The following is an 18,448-nucleotide window of genomic DNA, read 5'->3' as shown; positions in this document are numbered from 1 at the left end:
TTAACGTTTCCAATGCCACTCTAATGGGTATTAAGCAGTCAATTACTCATTACATATCACGGCAATCCAGATCCTGTGTTTAATTGGTCCGGCTCAGTGAGTTGTATAGTGCCGCCTGTCAATCAAATTAGTGCTCAGTCTACGTCAATGTGAAAGGTGGCAATGACTGGTAGTAATAATCATACACACCAGACTGGGTGTGTTCACATGAAGAAAGGTTGAGATGAATTTAACCTAGATTAAGATTAATGAGGTTATACTCATAGGGGAGGTATGATGTGGCTATTCAACTAAATTTTATTGCCATTTAACTGAATGACTAGACATTTGTTGGGCCACTCCTTTTAAGTGTTCTGTTGACACTTTACAAGTTGTAATAATAAAGAAATGTAGTAATGAGATATTTAGCTTCTAGATTTACGTTAAGTGCGATACACTATTTACGTACTGTGATGCAGTGCAGAAGCAACAATTAGTTTATAAGTAAATTTATTATTTGCAAAGATTTTCATTGATTAACAAAGTTTTGTGAATATATTACTTTGGTACTTATTACTTAATTACTTTGGAACCTGAAAGTGGAACAAATTTCATTTACACCCATAATTTGAAATCTGTGGTGCTCTGGTCATGCAGTGCTTTGGTATGATATGAAAAGCCAATCAATTTTGAAGGGCAAATTAAAAAAAAGAGAATATGGCAGTGTATTCTATTCAAAATATGGGGATGGATCATTACTGCATATACATTTGTACATGTGGATGATGTTATTTAAGGATAATATGAACTCAACTTCTCAAGGGCGCCGTATAAGATTGGGTTTAATGTGAACACTCCTCGCACCAGGGCTCTTTTTAATCAGGTGTCGCACACAAGCAGACCAACTCCCTGGGAGCTCAGCGGGCTCACCAATCTTACCCCTCCCTAGGAAGGACATCGCTCCATCACGGCTCTCCGCATAATAAAAAAAAAAAAAATCACAATTTCCTTCCCTTATCAACTTATCATAACCAGGCCCAGTGGAAGGTCAAATTTGTCGCTGATAATGTCGCTGTAAATTCGCCATGTCCTGATCGCAAGGCCAGATTGAGCCAAATGTTATTTGCCTGGGATTGCTTGGTATTATTTACTTGATGCTTGCGAGCCTGATTGGTACTGAAAAGCCTTCCATAGGGGGTTATGGGGAAGCTTGGAAATTGCTAGGAATTAGCACCTGTGGATATTACCAGAAACCCTATTTTTTAACTCATACTGAAGTAGAATAGACCCTTCTACGTCATAAGGAGTGTTAGCTGATTCTTTTTGATATGCACCCAATTTCATACATCAATCTCAGATCTCTCAAAACGTCCCTCTTGTTCAGTTTCAAAGAAGAGAATTTGAAAGCAAACCTTGAACCCTAACCATTGTATGATAATATCCATAAAAGCTTACACACAATCAAATCTGTCTATTAAGACCACTCAAGGAAAACTGCAGACAGTCGGCCTTTCTAGGCAGGTTCTACAACACACATTTCATAGAGGGAGACAATGTAGGTGGTCACAATAGAGAGGGGGCCACCAAGACAGGTTTGACTGTATATAGATAAACCTACATACAGTGATGAGCTTACTGGCAGGTGAAATATAATTTGAAATGATTTAAAAACTTAGCACATCTTCCATTTCAAATATGTGAATGGCAAGTATTACTCTTCTTTTTTTTTACCCCTCTTGTTCATCTCTTTCCTTCTCTTGAGATTCTCTCAATTTTTAAAGGATCTATTTCCCTTCTGATTATTCTGCTTCATTCTAAACCCCATGCTTCATTCTAAACCCCCTACAAGAGATATGCACATACTCATACTCAATAGCTGGTACATGAAATAGCTGTCTATCTTCAGCCTTTGAGATCAAATTCTTCAGACCAATTATCCCTTTAGAAATCCATTCTACCCTCGGGGAATTGTCATTTTGAAGATTCTGATAAACAAACAGATTCAAAGGGACTTGATTGTTAGTTGGTATCCCCCCCCCCCCCCCCTCATTGAAACCAAGCAATTTACCCGGGCCCTGCAAGGATCTTACCTGGTGGGACATTACAGAGTAGAGTGAGAAGAAAAGTTCACCTATAATGGTTTGGTGTCCACTGTGTATTGAGTGATTGGGTGCCGTATGAGTATGGACCAGGGACAGGCAGAGAGAGAGAGAGAAAGAAAATAAAAGAGGAAAAGGGGGAGACAGAGAGAGAGACAGAAAGAGGGAGACAGAGAGAGAGAGAAAAAAAGAGAGAGAGAGAGAAAGAGGGAGGAGAGAGAGACAGAGAGAGAGGGGAGAGAAAAGAAATGAAAAAAGGGAGAAAAAGAATAGAAATAGAGGAAGGATTAAAGAGGGAGAGACAGATAAAGAAATGGAGGACACTATTGCCATCGTAGACAGGTTGCCGTCGGCAACTGGTGGTAAATTTGACCCATTCCAAGGTATTCCTAACAGGTCTTATTGAATGATCTCAGAGGGGAGCAATGCAGACATGTATTAGGGGGACTACCACAGAGTATATGCTTGTATTATTGGTATCGGAGAGATTGTGGTTTTGTTGATCTTGTGTGTGGGTTGCGCTGCTGACATCTTGTCATTTGCCATTGGTGGATGCCCACAAACGGGAGTTGGTTTGGCATCTGTCAAGGTAGGGTTGTGGCTCTGTAATTCATTTTTTCTTCTGCCATATTTAGTCTTGTCTTCATTTGCATTGGTAAGAGATATTTCATTCATTCTGTGTAGCTGTGATGTGGTTTGCGTTTGGTCAACATGACCTGTGCGAATTTGAGGTTGTATTATACTGTGGAGATTGGAGATCATCAAGTTTTGGTTATTTTGAATTGCTAGCTCTCATATCATGGAAGGTTGCATTCGATTTGGCAGATTTTGAAAGTCTCTGCATCACAAGTAAAATGTCATAACTATTGTTTTCCTGTTGAGCAAATGATTTTGTTAAAACTTAGCAAACACCCAAAATGGTTTATTCAGACTTTAGCTTTCAGAGTATATTTATAGTATTTTTTTTCCTTCATCACAGCGAAGTGGATTATATTGATGTAGTAGCTGCGCTTTATAAATTGATCTAATGATTATGATTAGTAGTACTTTGTTTGTGAAATGGACCTGTGCTCTTTGCACGTATGTGGCTTTCCGATTGTATAGATGTTTCGATCAAAGTTACTAACCAAGAAAGCGTTTCTTGTATTTCTAAAGTCTGTGTCAAAGTGCGATCAGTGTGTAATTATTACTCTGCATCAGCGTAACGAATAAGAACCTCAAATAATGTGATTATTATAATTGTTTGCATTAGTCCTTCATTTAAAAATATCAGGTATGTAGGCCTTCAACAAGTTTACCTCTGATTTGCATACGGTATCTTCTCTCCATTATGGTAGCAGCGCTTCTGTGATCTTTCTCACACCCGTTAATAACCATCGTTATACAGTAATCCTGCTTATTCTATCTATACTTCTTCTACCTAACATGTTTGTATTCATTGCTTCTTCGTTAATTGTTTACAAGCTTTCTTCAGTGTCCATTTTTTTCATCTCATTCATTCGTTATTTTCTCTTTCTTGCTACCCTACAGTAAGCTGTCGTTAGAAGACATCAGCAAGCCCAAAGACTACAAACACATCTTCCATGTAGGCGTCGACGGAAAGGTCGAAGGTGACCCAACGTTTGGGGGTGACTAGTAAGTATTCCTCATAATTAGAATTAACTAATCAGAACTACTACTGTGCGCTTACATCATTAGGGTTGCCTTTATCCCAATTAGTCAACAGTTTTATTACATTTTTAGGGGAGGTGGGGTTGGGGGGGAGGGGTGATTGTTGATAATCATCGGCTGGTCCAAGGATTAAGCCGTAATGTCGAGCGAAGTTCTTGGGTCATCAATACTGATACAGATGTATGTTTCAGGATGACTAGTGTAGTGTGCTAACTCTGATAGAGATAGACAGATCAAAATACTGCTGTGTATTAAAGTAAACTGTTGGTTTTGTTGTACTGTAATCTTTAGCTTTGAGCAATGCATTAATCCTGATTAGTCAATAGAACTCCACAGTAGGTCAGACTTCTCCTAGTTGATGAAGTGATATTAATATGTTATTTACCTCAAGATTTGATAGTGCTTCCTACAAGACTGTGAGCAAACATCCCTGATGTAAAAAATATTTCTCACTTGAGAACCAGAAAGATGTTAGCGTGTAATGAGCTTGTATAGAATTAATTTCCTTATGATTCTTACCAATGAAGACTACAACAAGAATAACAAATATAAAAATAAGCATATTTTCCTGCATTTATTGAGAAATCATCAAGGATATAATATTCAAACAACAATAATAGTATGCAATATAATTGATTTACATCAAATTTGACAACTGAAATACAAAAAAATTAAAACCATAGATGTAATTGAAAACTTTAAAGTGTGGAGGTAAGTCAAAGATTCAAGATGAATGTAGAGACCAACTATCATAAACATGAATGCTTGGCTTTACGATCATGAGAGAACAAATTGTCTTCTAGTCCCAGGAAATGCACTTTCTTCTGCCTATTTTCATTTATTCAGTGACAAATACATAACCACAATATAATTTTAATTCTTAGAATGACACTTCTCATATACTCTACCTACATTAACACCATCTCTGTGAGCATGAAAATGAGTGGCATTTTTTGTAGCTGTAGTGCAGCTGCAATTGGTTGCTGGCTAGCTGAGCGCAATCCTATTCGGTTTGTACCTTGTCATGACACACATCATTTCCTATCTTCCTAATTATGTGCTCACCGGTCTAGAACATAATTATCCTTCACAAATCCCAACCATGCATCCTAGAAATGCTAATAATAGATCAGAAATAGACAAGGAAAGCCGCCTGAAATTGCAACACGAGAGAAAAAAAATGATGCATGCATACTATCATTAGCAAACATTACATTAATGCATGATTTTGCAATTGAGTATATGACCTAGCAATTTAAATTCCTCACATAATATAACTTTATTGTACAGAGAGTAAATACATGTAAGTTGTATTGATATAATATTTTCTTGACTCCTTGTGTCTTTCAACTAGTACATGTAGGCTTGATAGCTTTGGGAATGGTTCTACATATATTGGTGGTATATTATACATTTTCAATACATACAATATTGCTATAAAGTTTGACCTGAGAAATATTTTAATGTAGGGCAATTCATATCACCTTGGTCAGTTCAAGTTGAACAGTCCTTGACCAATAAGAGAAATCATACAATTTTTTCTTTTTTCTTTTGTGTTCTACCCTCTATTATTGTTTTGGAGTCATTGATGCCAGACCAACTGGTTTTGACATATTTGGCTGCTAGTCTGTAATTTCAGGCTATATGGGGTACAAGTACTGGTATATATCGTCCTTGTTTTCACGAAGTGACGGTAGTGAGGAAAATCGTAACGCAAAGTGAATGCAATTTTTTTTCACTACCGTCACTTCGTGAAAACAGCGACGATATAGTTCCTTTTGGAATATGAAACAACTAATCAAGAAATTTATCGAAATTAATATATGAATAAATAAATGAATACATTCTTAGGAATTCAGTCTGTCTACTTTCAGTACTTACTCTGCAAGCAGAAACTTTATATTTGCAGTCTGAGAAAATATGATGATACACTAAACAGAGGGCAGGGACACATGGGAGCCCAAGTCCCCCCCCCCCCCCCCCAATAAAACAAAAAACAAACATAGGGGTCATTTACATGATAGACTCTAAAAAGTGCAGTCTGGACCCCCTCCCAAATGATCATCGTGGAGTCCTGTGATACTATCTATTATAGCATCATGGAAATCAAGACTTTGTCTGAAATCAGAGTTTCAAATTCAGACTACATGTGAAGATATGCATTTTCATTTCTACTGTGATGACTCAGCATCAAGACCAATACATATGGCGTACTCAAAATTATATTGGAATTGGATGGATAACTAGTATGGTTACAAGGCCAGATGGAAGCACCTAAACAGTCACGGTCACGTACATCTTAAGGGAATCTGAATTATTCATTTCATAATTTATTTTAAAGATAATGTAGGATGCGTGTAGGAATTGGGGTTAGTCTTAAAATGTTGTGACATTAATGTTACCTTTATTCAATATTTGAGATTTTTCTGAGTACCGGTATAATATTTTTACTTTCATTGTTGTGTTACCTTTTTTACTAGACCGGTTTGAAAGGAAGTACCTATAGCAGACATGTTATTTAGACATTTTCTGTAGAAGAATTAAAGGTTCTCAGATTTTAAAATATTTTCACAAATTTCCACAAATATGCTGACAGTCTAATTACAGATATTCTAATTTTCAAAAGAAAGACCCACAAAAATGGGAAAATGCTGCTGTAGAATAATGAAAGAATACCTCTTTTCAAGCAGTGCCTCAGAGTACGATATGTTGTATTCCATTTCTATAGTTAGGTACTTTGGATTCAACAAACAGAAAGAGAAAGAAGCCACAATGACTCAATGTAAGATTTGTTCAAGTTAAATGCAAAGAAACATGAATTCATGTTGAATCATCCCTTTCAGGAGATTATTCTTAAATCTCGGATTTGGTTTCATTTCATATCTTCTTGAAGAAAGAACATTTTGGACTGTCAGCAGTATTGTGATCTCTTGGTGTGTGGAGGTTCTATTCATTCTTTTGTCAATATGTGGGTGTGTTGTTCAGTGTTAGCAACAAAAAGAATGTTGATTGTTCTGTGTCTGGGCCTTGGTACGAAGGGCTACCTGGCTAGCTAGGGTGTGATGACAAAAGTTCAGCAAATGGAGCTTTCGCAGCGAGTGTGTACTACTCTGTACCTCCGAATGGTACCAGAGTGCTCAAAATACAACAATAACAAGATTCTTATCAAAGAGTGTTTACTCTGTCCATGTTTACATTATGAGTATGAAGAACAAACAGTATGATTCTGCGTATTTAAAGTCAATAGCTTGTCGTTTCTACTTTCTAGACTGATGACAGGGTAGCCCCCCCCCCCCCCCATAATAATTTAAGATACTGTACCCTCAGTGTAAGAATACTATCACACACCACTCCCTCCCTCCTTCCCCCTTCTTTCTCTCTCTCTCTCTCTCTCTCTCTCTGCTTTTCATTTTGTAATATAATTTTCATATTCTCTAATTTCTCTTCCATTTAACTCTTCAAAAATATTGTCAGCCTCTTTCCCTTTCTGTATATATCCCTGTTCATCTTTCCTTAAGCTTTCTTTATTTTAAAATCTATATGTACCCCTCCCCTCTGCTGCATGCCATCCAGTTTTTAGAACATAATCCCTGATGAGAATTCTTCACTCTGCCCCTTTAATCTTGATACCTTTTGATCTGGATACGCCTTCCAGTGGGTTAGGGTCTGTCTGTCAAACAATGCTGTTTACTAATCCGCCTCTGCACGGTAGTTGAACCTGAATGGCAGTCCTGTATAATAAGGTTGCTCAATCTCCATTCAATGCTAGTATTTTGAAGTTATGTCAGTCTGGGATTACTCATAGCATTACAAATCTGTATCGGACCTTGTATAGGTTGCTCCTCGGTTAAGCCGAAATCAGATTGATTACATAATTGTTTTGTTATTCTGTGTATACACTGATAATATCTCCAGTCCGTTTGAAGTGTTGGATTCAAACTTTGGTCTTACAAGGATATCCAGTAAGTGAGGTTTATGCAGAGTTGGTTTTCTTGCTCGACTTGCATTTCTATGTTAATTTCAATCAAGGATCTAAGGTTTTCAGGTAAAAGTTGGCTTTAGGAGAATCTAAGTTATTGCTACATTTACATGGTAATATGTGCTTATTCATACATGTACATGTACAAATATGAAGTATTTCTTGATTAACTGGTGTTTTGAAGTAATGAATTATTGTTAAGTGGCTCAAACATGCAAAGCAATATGTGCATTGTTTTTGTAACTGCAAGAAAAAGGTGCCTATTGGATTGGATAGTATTTTTTTGCTGATGGAAGTTCTAAAGTTAATGAAGGACATACAGTTAGTTTGAAAATACTGTAATGTTTTTTATATAAATATCATCGTTTTAATGGACATTCTTTATGGCTAATTTCATATACATGTATATCAATGAATTTTGTCTTCTCTTTTGTTTGCCCAGTCGCAATATACCAAAGACAGATGAGGAGGACGAGGAAGAGGGTTCCAGCCCATCAAGGTCATCATCAACATCAGGACGATCTGATTCTAAATCTTCCACACCTTCAAAATCGCCAAACAAGTCCAAAAAGAACAACAAGAAGAACATTTCCGCTCCCGTGATTGAACTCTCAAAAGACACTATCCTTCCACCACCAAACGGTTTTGATTCGGGTTCTACGGTTAGCGTACCGGATGTGGTACCGTCCGTAACGCAACAGGTGTCTAGTGCTCCACCGCCCATCCCGCGACAGCCACCGCAGAAGCCACAGCCACTGCAGAAAGTGCAGAAGGCGCCCATCGCGGTGCTCGCGGAACCAGAGGTCACCTTCACCAACGGTACCAGCTCAACCTTCAAACAAGATCGCAGAGAAGAAAAGAAAGATGGAGATTTGTCTGTGAGTATAATACAAGTTTGGGTGTTAATCTCCAGATATTAAGGACTGTGTATTTCTTAACCAAAATTTGAAGCCTCTAATATATAGGTTTTATTATCAAAATGTTTTCATCTAACACTGATGAAGAAAGTATGGAATGATGTAATTGGGTTAATCCAAACAAATTACCTTGTCTTGCCAAAGTGTTTATACTTACGTGTATCTGTATAATATGTTATTATTATTACAAGTTCATTATATATATATTTCTTATAACAAATACACACTATATGTAATAATTTCATTTTGTTTTGAGAACATTTGTTTCATTAATTTGATATGAGTAACTCATATTTAACACATATTTTTTTTCCAACCAAGAACAATTACCTGTGCTCATATACATGTGGTATGCAAATCTCAGACCTGTATAAAATTTCACGTCCTTTGACATTTTGTCAATAATTCCAAAGAAAAGGGGATGGTTGAATTGTATGTCGCTTTGCATAGATTCAAGAAATTAATAGTTGCACTAAATGTGGTGGGATCGTGCTTTCATGCCAGATAAGATGTGAAATTACAATCTTGATTTAGATGCTTGCCATATTCTTCTTCGCTTTCAGAATGTTTAATAAAAGAAATATTTTTTGAAAAGATAGCAAGCATAGGACAAGATGAAACTAGCACTAGATATTCTTTGTTAATCTCATTTAACAGAAAAGTATATTGTATGATATTGGTACATTTGATATCTTTCACTGTTAAAAACTTAATCAAACCTAGATATTACTAATGACGTATTGTAGATGTATGCATAGTCAGAGTAGAAAGTAGTTTATCTCTGTTTCCTTCCTACTTTTGTTTAATCCATTTGTCTTTTTGTTATTATTATTCCATCGAACCTTTGCAGCTTACACCGGTATGTATCCTGAACGTGTTGCGCCATCTATCTCTATATGTACCCACTAACCATAGAGGCTCGTTCTCATTTGATGCATCAAACCGCCGCACCAAAATCAAAACTATTTATGTTTAAATTATTGGTAGAAGTGTTTCCTGACTGTAAAGAAGCATTGTATGCTTGTAAGGAAGCGACCAGGGGACCACCACTTTGAATCCTCTTCAAAGGACTTGATAATGAGGATTAATGCCTTACCAAAGGGCACTTGCGTTTGACTTGGTTTTGAACCTAGGACCTCCCGGTTACAAGACCACTGCTGTACCACTGTGCCATCATGCATAATGGTTACCAAAGGGCAGTAGCGTTTGAATTTTTTTTAACCTAGGACCTTCCGGTTACGAGACCACTGCTCTACCATTGAGCCTTTATGCCTAATGGCAAGTGGTGTTGAGAATAGATTATCTTAGCATATAAAGACCCCAACGGGTAAACACCTGCCTGTTTCTGACCGGATACGGCAATGTGAGATGCACTAAGGTCTACATCGTTTTATTTTGTTGCGGCAGATTTTTTAGGCGGTTTGACGTGTCAAATGGGAACGAGACTTAAATCCTGCTTGCTCGCTGCAATTACACCTTGTTACCCACTACTTCCAGTAATAACATAACCCCCCAAATTGCTTGTTTTTTTATTAATGACATTACAATTTTTTTTTTTTACTAAGAGTGAACTTATGGTTACATGATCTTAACTTTAAATGCCCATATCTTTTATTTTGTTGAAGAAAATCAATTTTAGCTATGGATAAGTATTTCTGAAAATATTACTTCCATCAGCTCTATTATTTTATTCATTGGCAGTATACCTATTGGTAAAATATAACCTTGCAAAATGTTTATTGGTCATTAGATACTAATGTAAAAATACCTGATAAATAAAATCTATATTCCCTTAAATATAACACTGTTTATCTGTGCTCCCTTTAGGTAAATAATATATGAAACCTATAAATCTATTTGTAGTTATTTTGCTCCCCTTTCCCTTGCAAAAGAAAACATTAACGACAGTCATCATTAAATGTGCTACATTTTAAGCTATATCTGGTTAATTCTAGTGTTCAAATATAGAATTGTGAGCTTTATATGTCCCCCAACTTATGTTTGTGTCTAATAGTAATATGTTAAATAGTGGAAACATTGTAATCCCTGTAACATAAACTCATTATAAACCTTAATTACCAAAGTCCATTGACCCAACCCAACTCCACCCCTTAACCCCAACTCCTCCCTAAATGAATCCAACCCAGCCCCTCCCACATCAGTAGAATGAGATAAACCCTGTGTAGATGCATACATGTATGTCGATACTGCATGAATGTATGGTCATTGTAAGGTCATAATTGTCCTACACAGTCATTTGCATATTGTTGGGAGATGTGCTGTTGTACCGTGTAGGTGTGGTAAGTATGGATCATAGCATAGTTACTAAAGAGAATGAAGTGCATTCTGTAACATTAACTAACTTCACTTCAAGAGGTTAATCCATTGACTAACCTTCAATGACACATATATATATATGAATATAACCCTTTCTCATAGGCTTCCTTCGAATCATCGGGTCATTGCGTCCGGTCCAGGGGTCACATTACACAACCTTTCATGAAATGAAAGCGGAAGATCATGTGATGATGCAGGTTAGGGTCATGTCCCTTTCGTAGAGTTGATGTGGGTTTCTCACAAAGTGTTGTGTAAATTAGACCAGACCATTTGTAAATGAGAGGGGTTTATTTCACAAACATTACCCCCGACATTTAGGAGATAAAGGGGCATGTTTTCACAAAAGGTTTGGGTAACGTGACCTGACGTGATGACGCGATGATTCAAGATAGCCTTCTCTTTGATGAGAACAAAAATATTAGTGGATTATTTAAAGTGAGTGTGGTACCTTGTTCTAAATTTGTATTGAAGCAGGGAAATCCGTTATGAAACTTAAGTTTTGTGGTAAGATATGGTGTCCTTTGGGATGAAGCAATAATTCTCAATTACTCTGTATCTTGTCCATGGCTAGGACTTGTACCTAGCTGACAGTAGGTCCCCTAGGTACATTGGGTTATAGATTCTTATTTTTTGCAAATGTTGGAAAAATGTTACAAACTGATGGGAAACACAAACTACAAGCCAAAGGGCACATTTTCTCGTTACGTTATGTTTCATTTCTAATGTTGGCAGAACTGGTTGATGATTAGGGAAATAAGGAAAAAACAAAACATGGGCCAAATCTCACATCTGCTTGTGTTTTTCATTTTAAATATTGGCAGAAATTTTTGTTGACAAGGAAAATGAGAAAAACACAAAATATGAGCCAAATGGCATGCTGATATCTTGTACTCAAAGGGTAATGGCATTTCCAGATGACCAAAATGATAAAATGCCTTAGATTTTGATTAAAAGTCTTCTTCCATCAAATCTTTGCTTTGGATTGCCCCCTACCTTTCAGGGCTAATTAAACTGAAAGACTGACCAGTTTCAAAAGTGGGGGTGTTCTATTAAAGATGTATTGCAGAATAAATCTTTAGTATTATGAGTGGCAAGATATCCAAGGGAAACAAACATCGACTATTACAAGTACCTCTCTTTACAATATTTTTGCAGATTATTGCTGTTAGTTTTGTCTTTGTACATATAGTAAAATGGTGTGAGGAAAGGGGAAAAACTAAAGAGGCAAATCATTCTTAAAGGTTTTATTAGTACTCGTTTTGTATGAAAATCCTGGTTATTTTTCAAGCCTTATTTCAAAGACTTTTCCACTTATTATTTTTATTTTTTATTTTATTCACTTTTTTTAAAAACCTGGAGATAGATATTTCAAATATTTAAAGATATATTTGTGGATACTTTACCCATTTTCAGTTTCACTTTAAAAGTACCTTTGAGCCATTGTTTGAGCAATAAAAGGGTTAAAATTGGTTATCAGTTTAGGCATTTCACACTCTAATCTGTTTCATCTCGCATGTTTACAGATAATCAATCCTTTTAGGTTCTGTAACCGATTAATCTTGGATCATGGTCAATGTGGCATGTGACAAGAAATTGTAGATTTTAGAACTAACCTGGGCATCGAAGATAGTCACTTGTTTGCGGCAAGTTTTAACAGGAACTGAAGAAAAGGAGCAAGGGGATAAAATCCAATAGCCAATATTTGGCTTTCAAAAGTCATGACAAGTATATGATGATGCAAATTACTTGTATCCAACACACCACCTTTCATAAGAATTGACTTAGGGTCCTTTTTTTGTAGAATGATTTTGATCTCATTTTGTTCTGGCTACCGGTACATTTATCTAGAATGCATCAGAATTATAAAATTTAGTTTCAAGATTAATTATCTCCTATGTTACAAGTAGTGGATAGTAATTGCTGAAAAAGGATGAGACAGATGAAATTTTTTAATACTCAAGATCCTTGCATTTACATCTGCCCCTGATTGCTACCGTTTATATCACTTACAGTTTACATTTTCCTCAAGCCAAATTGCATTGCTAAAGCTATTGTATAGAGCTCATGGCCAGGTTAAATGCTTTGCGCTGCTTTTGCTTTGTTCTGTCACTATACTCAGGGTGGTGTATGGGTGCTTTTTAAACCACTCCAGAAGCACGGCCTTTAATGTTATTATTTCATCTATCCATTTGTAAAACAATCCTACAGGTATTGTAAAAGTAAGCTTCTTCATAAAAATAGGAGGTGGTTATTGGTTGAGAGCTAGATGTGAGTTGAGTTATCTTACAAAGATTGAATGCCCATGGCCCCTAAAAACGTGTTGAAACGCGTCATATGACGCACATAAACCTAGGTTTGTCGACAAACCTCCTTTGTGAAATTGGGCCATAGGAAAAGAGAGATTATAACTATTCATGTACCCATATTAACATAATCTTTAACCATTTCTTGTTTATTTTGTTTCCTGAATTCCTGCAGTCGTTTGACATGGGCTCTCTGCTTGATGACATGATGTCCGTCTGGGACTCTGCTAAACTCAACCTCAGTTTCAGTGACGACCTAGAACCCACCCCTGAAGAAGAACCGGACGACTTCATGGAGGAAGAGGACTCCCTGTTGGAAGGTGAGGAAAATGCGTTTTGTAACGGCAATAGTAGTTTGTCACCTCCCACTCTCAGTGTAGGAACGGTGAACCCAGTGGCGATGGAAGCGGTGGTCGTGGCGAATGACGTAGAGGTAGCGGAGGAGGAGGCGGGAGCGGTGAATGAGGCGCAGGAGGAGGCGGAGCTTGGCGCAGTAGGCGGGGTTAGTGCTGCCGGGGTTTCTAACACGGGTAAAAGCGCAGAGGGTAGTATTCTTTCGGGGAATATCATCATCAAGGATAGCATGACAAAACCGACAAAGACATTCCGCAAGGTACCGCGTCAAACTGAGGAAGGGGAAGTGAATGAGGGTGTGGCTAAACCAGAGATTCGGCCCCAGGAACAGAGCCAAGCGCCGAGAAGCAGACCGGGTATGGATATGAACATTGCGAGGCAGATGTCGCGTGAAAAGCGATGGGATAATGAGTTCAAACGATTGTCATCGTCCCCTAAGGACAAGTCTTCTGATAACGAGTATATTGACACTAAAACAATGAATCAGAAGGTTGATAATTCAAGTGAGGAGTATGAAGAATTGGCCTTAGCTTCCTCCCCACAGCCTTATACCCTGAGAGACAACGTATTGGACAGTGCTAACGTTATGAGAGTGCCTCGCTTTAACGATGTCTCGCGAAGCGTCAGTCTGCGTACCACCAGACCTGGCACAGACCATTCTGACTCTCGAGTTGAAGTTGACCTGAATAGGAGTCGCAGCCTTCGTGAACCGCCCGTGTCCCCGTTAGGTCAGCAAGCATACGATAGTCTGGTGGGTGGGAATATATCGGGTAACCTGCGTAGGAAGCGTCCCGATGCTCCGGAGAGGAAGCCACCCGTGGTTCCTCCTAAGCCAGCACCCAAACCACCGAGCCGCGTTAAAGCCCCTGATGTCTCGGGAGAGGGGAGGTTCCGCAATGGCGAGGCTAGACTCTCGGGGTCAAGCTCTCAGCGCAGTTACAGCGGTACCTCTAGTGATGATGGTATGTCTGAAGACAATCCCAACATTCAGGTTACATCAGGAGATATCGCTGGGAAGAGTGGTGCCGTAGCATCCCTTAGGCAACGCTTTAACACCAACCAAACGGAAGATACACCACCCAGACCCCCTCCACGCGAACCAACAGACACCAAAGTAAGCTCATTCTCGGGTGTGAGGCTGAGGCGACGCGAACAAACAAATGGTACGAATGAAAACTTTTATGCGTCGGAGCCTGACAACAACAACGCGAGCCCAAAATTCAGTTCTACTACCCTCCAAAACCTTGAGCAGCACATGCCCCGCCGAGTGCGTCGCTCCGTCGGTGAGGACCGCATCAAGAGAAGGAACTCCAGCGATGCCAGTGACTCTGACACTGATGTTGCTAAGACGCGTACCGACCGTGTCTGGAGCACATCAAGCCATGCGGCCTCAGAGGGGGATAGCTCTTCAGACGAGACGGTCGGCTCCAATCGTCTCTCAACCTCTAGCACCGAGAGAAGCTCTTACTCAGAAACCCAGAGCAGCAGCGGTTACAAATCTCCACCGCGATCACTCTACGATCTCCCAGAGGATCAGGTGAGACATTGTTGAAATGATCTTGCACCCTCTTTGCCTCTGTAGGTTACCAAACAACATTTGAAGACTTTAAGATGTCTCAGCAGCTCATAGCAAAATTTTGATGTTCGGTGCTGTCAGAACAAATTAGATTCAAGTAAAAATGGACTACCATTTGTAGACACAAAGGCCCATATTCTAACCATCTTTGTTAAACTAAACTGTAAATTGAGCTTGAACCTAGCATCATTTATAGATAATGACAAAAAATTTATGAAAAATAATATGTTAAAAATATATCTTTTTGGATGAATCTCATGATGCAGAATAAAAACAAATAAAAAGATAACTATAGTTGGCACTCCACAACTACGGGCTGGCTGACTGGAGCATGTTGTTATAGAAATGAATAATCAGTTCACTTTCAAATGTTATTTGAAATTTGCAGTGGCAGAGGGGGAGAAGAACTCTAAATAGTTTAGAAGACATACACCCTAATGACCTAAAATTGTGATTCTCTGGTTGGTGAATTTAACATATCACTAGAAGGCTTCTTTCTCTGCAATAATCTTTGCGGTGCTAATAATAAACTGTACAGGGCATAATCATAATTGATTCATTTTAATTGGCTTGAGAGAATAATCTTTAGGAGGGATCAAAATGATTAGATAGAGATTTGAATTAGAAGAAATAATAAAATGGCTTGATTTTCGAAAGGAATCTCTTGTATGTTAGTTTTTAAGCATGATTCGCTGTCTGAAGTACCGTATGTTAAGCATGTACTTCTTAGAGATTAGAAGAAAGAGGATCACAAATGTTTGGATACTTGACAATTTAAACCCAGGAATGCTCCTTAAGATTTCAAAGAATGCCTCTTTGTTTTGAGACGTAGTATATTAGAAAGCATCTTGCTGTACACTACAGTTCTTGGTATTCCTTTTCTTGCATGAATCAAACTGAATGAACCTAGAAGATATTTTGGACTCTCTACCTCTCCTTAAGTCTTGATTTTATTTTATTTATCCAGGAGAATATGATATATGAATACATAAAGTTAAACATTGTTTAGTGATGGATTAATAATCTAAATGTAGAAAGAATTATGATAAGGAGTTGATAAAGTGACAATGATTTGGCAACAGAGGGCGCCCTCTCAAAAATGTTCTAAGATTTTGTAGAAGGGATGGAAATAGAGCAGTTGTAAGATCAGTTATATTTTGAACTGTAACTTGTTTTTATTTGGTTTGTTCCCAGAAAAAAATAGTACAAACGTTTATTTATAATGCTTTCTATGGCAGAAATATGAAATATATTGGAATATACCCAACCATTCATCAATACAATATGCACCCATGCTCATTGTTTAAGAAATAGATCAATCATAGCACTCTTATATGCCACTTCATTTCCATATCATCACCTCTACGTATTTGAAAACCTTTCTTAATAGGGAAAATTACATGAAAGGGAACTTTAGGGAAGTGAAAAATGATAGGGCATCTCTTGAAAGTTATTAAGTGTATTAAAGAGTGTCTTTCACTAGGAATATTACATATAGGCAAATTGATAATGAATATTATATTAAATCAATTGAAAACTGCTCTTATTGCATTGTAAAGAGCTCTATGTAGACTAGAATTTATCTATTTAGACATGTACACCAATGTATGTACATGTAGATTAGGTAACAATCGTAAAAAATTAATGGGGCCTAATATCTTCATGAATGATTTTGAGCAGTTCTATCTACGGTAGCTGAAAATCCTACTTGTGCTTTTAAGAGTTTCATTACGTGACTGAATGTAGCTTTGGTTTATAGGAGATAAAATATTTTAATCTTGCTGTGCTAAGATTAAACTCTTATGTTAAAAATATGAGTTGTAAGCTGTAATATCTGGGAATTTTTTGGTACACTAACCGAATTCAGGGTAATATTTTGATTCTGACTCTTGTTTCCTCATTTTCATGCGGCAACTTTTGTTAAGGCTTTCCATTAAAAATGACAACAGTGTCCTTGAATATTATTGGTCATTTTTATTGTTCAACAAATTGTCAAGAAGAAAACATTTTTTCCAACTTGACCATTTCAGTGCAACTGCTCTATTGTGTATTTCAATGCAAAAGCATTGGCAGCAAAGAGTGTCTCATTTTATATTCACAAAATTGTGTGAGTTGAATGTATACTCTAATTGAAGTGTAGTTCTATGTTTGTGAACTTACCTTTACATTTGTACTCCAGTGTTAGAAAGCAACCATTTGATTGCAATCTAGCAATTGTGACAGAATTTGATCAGGGTATCTTTTTTAATTTTGGGAGAAAAATTAGGAACACCGTAACTTTTTCTGTCCATTCAGTTCATATTGTCACATCCATTCATGGTCTCCCTAATATTTATAGTTGTTCATGAGTTTCATTGGATTCAAATAAAGAACGCACCAACTGTTTTCACCATTTTAGGTGTACTAATAGTTCATATAAATGATTTGCATCTGTAAACCATTGAAAATAAAAAGATCATTCATCATGTTTCCCAATTACCAAAAGTCTTTTTTCCCCATTCCTCTCAAGTCCTCAAATAAAGATTCCTTTATTCAGAAAATTCAGAAAATTATAGGATGGCTGTTATATCTGGAAGGGTCACGAACTCACGATGAGATGAAAGAATAAAACATTTCCTGACATGTAATAGAATTGAAAACTGTTGTAGGTAGCCCCCCCCCTCCCCCCCCCCCCCCCGAAAAAAAAGCACCGGAATTCAAAAAAAAAAAAAATTGAGAGAATGTTTTAATCAAATGCATCATGGGCTATGGTTATAACATACCTACCTTATCTTCTACTGAAATTGAATGCCTGTGCATGATTTGGATAAAAATCATAAAGTTTATTGACATTTAAAATGTTTTATTGTTTATTGCATGGAGTGATATATAAATTAAAGATTTATTATGGCTCATACTTGAATTAAATGTATTTAAATTCAAAATTGACTATGAATGAGGAATGAGGAATGCTCATGTACCAGTATTAGCCATCATGATGTCATCTTGAAATCATCTATCCAGACCACTTGACTTCTATATGAAGTATATAGTAACCACCAGTTGAAATCATGTAGTTGAATATTTATATCAATGTGTAAAATAGATATCTAATGAATGTTATTTTTGTCTCTCTGTTTCTCTCTCCCTCCATATTACACTCATCCCATTTGTCCATTAATATCCATCACTTTATATGTTCTCTCTCTCTCCCTCTCTATCTCTCTCTTCTCACATTTCTCCCTCTATTTTTG

The 18,448-nt window shown here is 37.3% G+C and overlaps 1 protein-coding gene across 8 annotated transcripts in view; it reads left to right on the top strand.

Moving 5' to 3' along the window:
• The window catches only part of LOC587777, a 132,835-nt gene that overhangs the window by 106,098 nt on the left and 8,289 nt on the right, over positions 1–18,448 (top strand). For 7 of the 8 annotated variants that reach the window (XM_030987257.1, XM_030987256.1, XM_030987254.1 and 4 more), the window contains 4 exons: positions 3,609–3,713; positions 8,171–8,606; positions 9,496–9,504; positions 13,461–15,176. In XM_030987257.1, coding sequence (XP_030843117.1) covers positions 3,609–3,713; positions 8,171–8,606; positions 9,496–9,504; positions 13,461–15,176 — 2,266 coding nt within the window. The remainder of the gene's footprint in view (positions 1–3,608; positions 3,714–8,170; positions 8,607–9,495; positions 9,505–13,460; positions 15,177–18,448) is intronic. The other variant, XM_030987255.1, reaches the window with a different exon arrangement.

This window comes from Strongylocentrotus purpuratus, unplaced genomic scaffold (assembly GCF_000002235.5).
Source record: "Strongylocentrotus purpuratus isolate Spur 01 unplaced genomic scaffold, Spur_5.0 spur5_scaffold_16, whole genome shotgun sequence".
Taxonomy (NCBI): Eukaryota; Metazoa; Echinodermata; class Echinoidea; order Camarodonta; family Strongylocentrotidae; genus Strongylocentrotus; species Strongylocentrotus purpuratus.
Note: the sequence above shows the minus strand (reverse complement) of the source record. Positions and strands in the feature narration are given on the sequence as shown.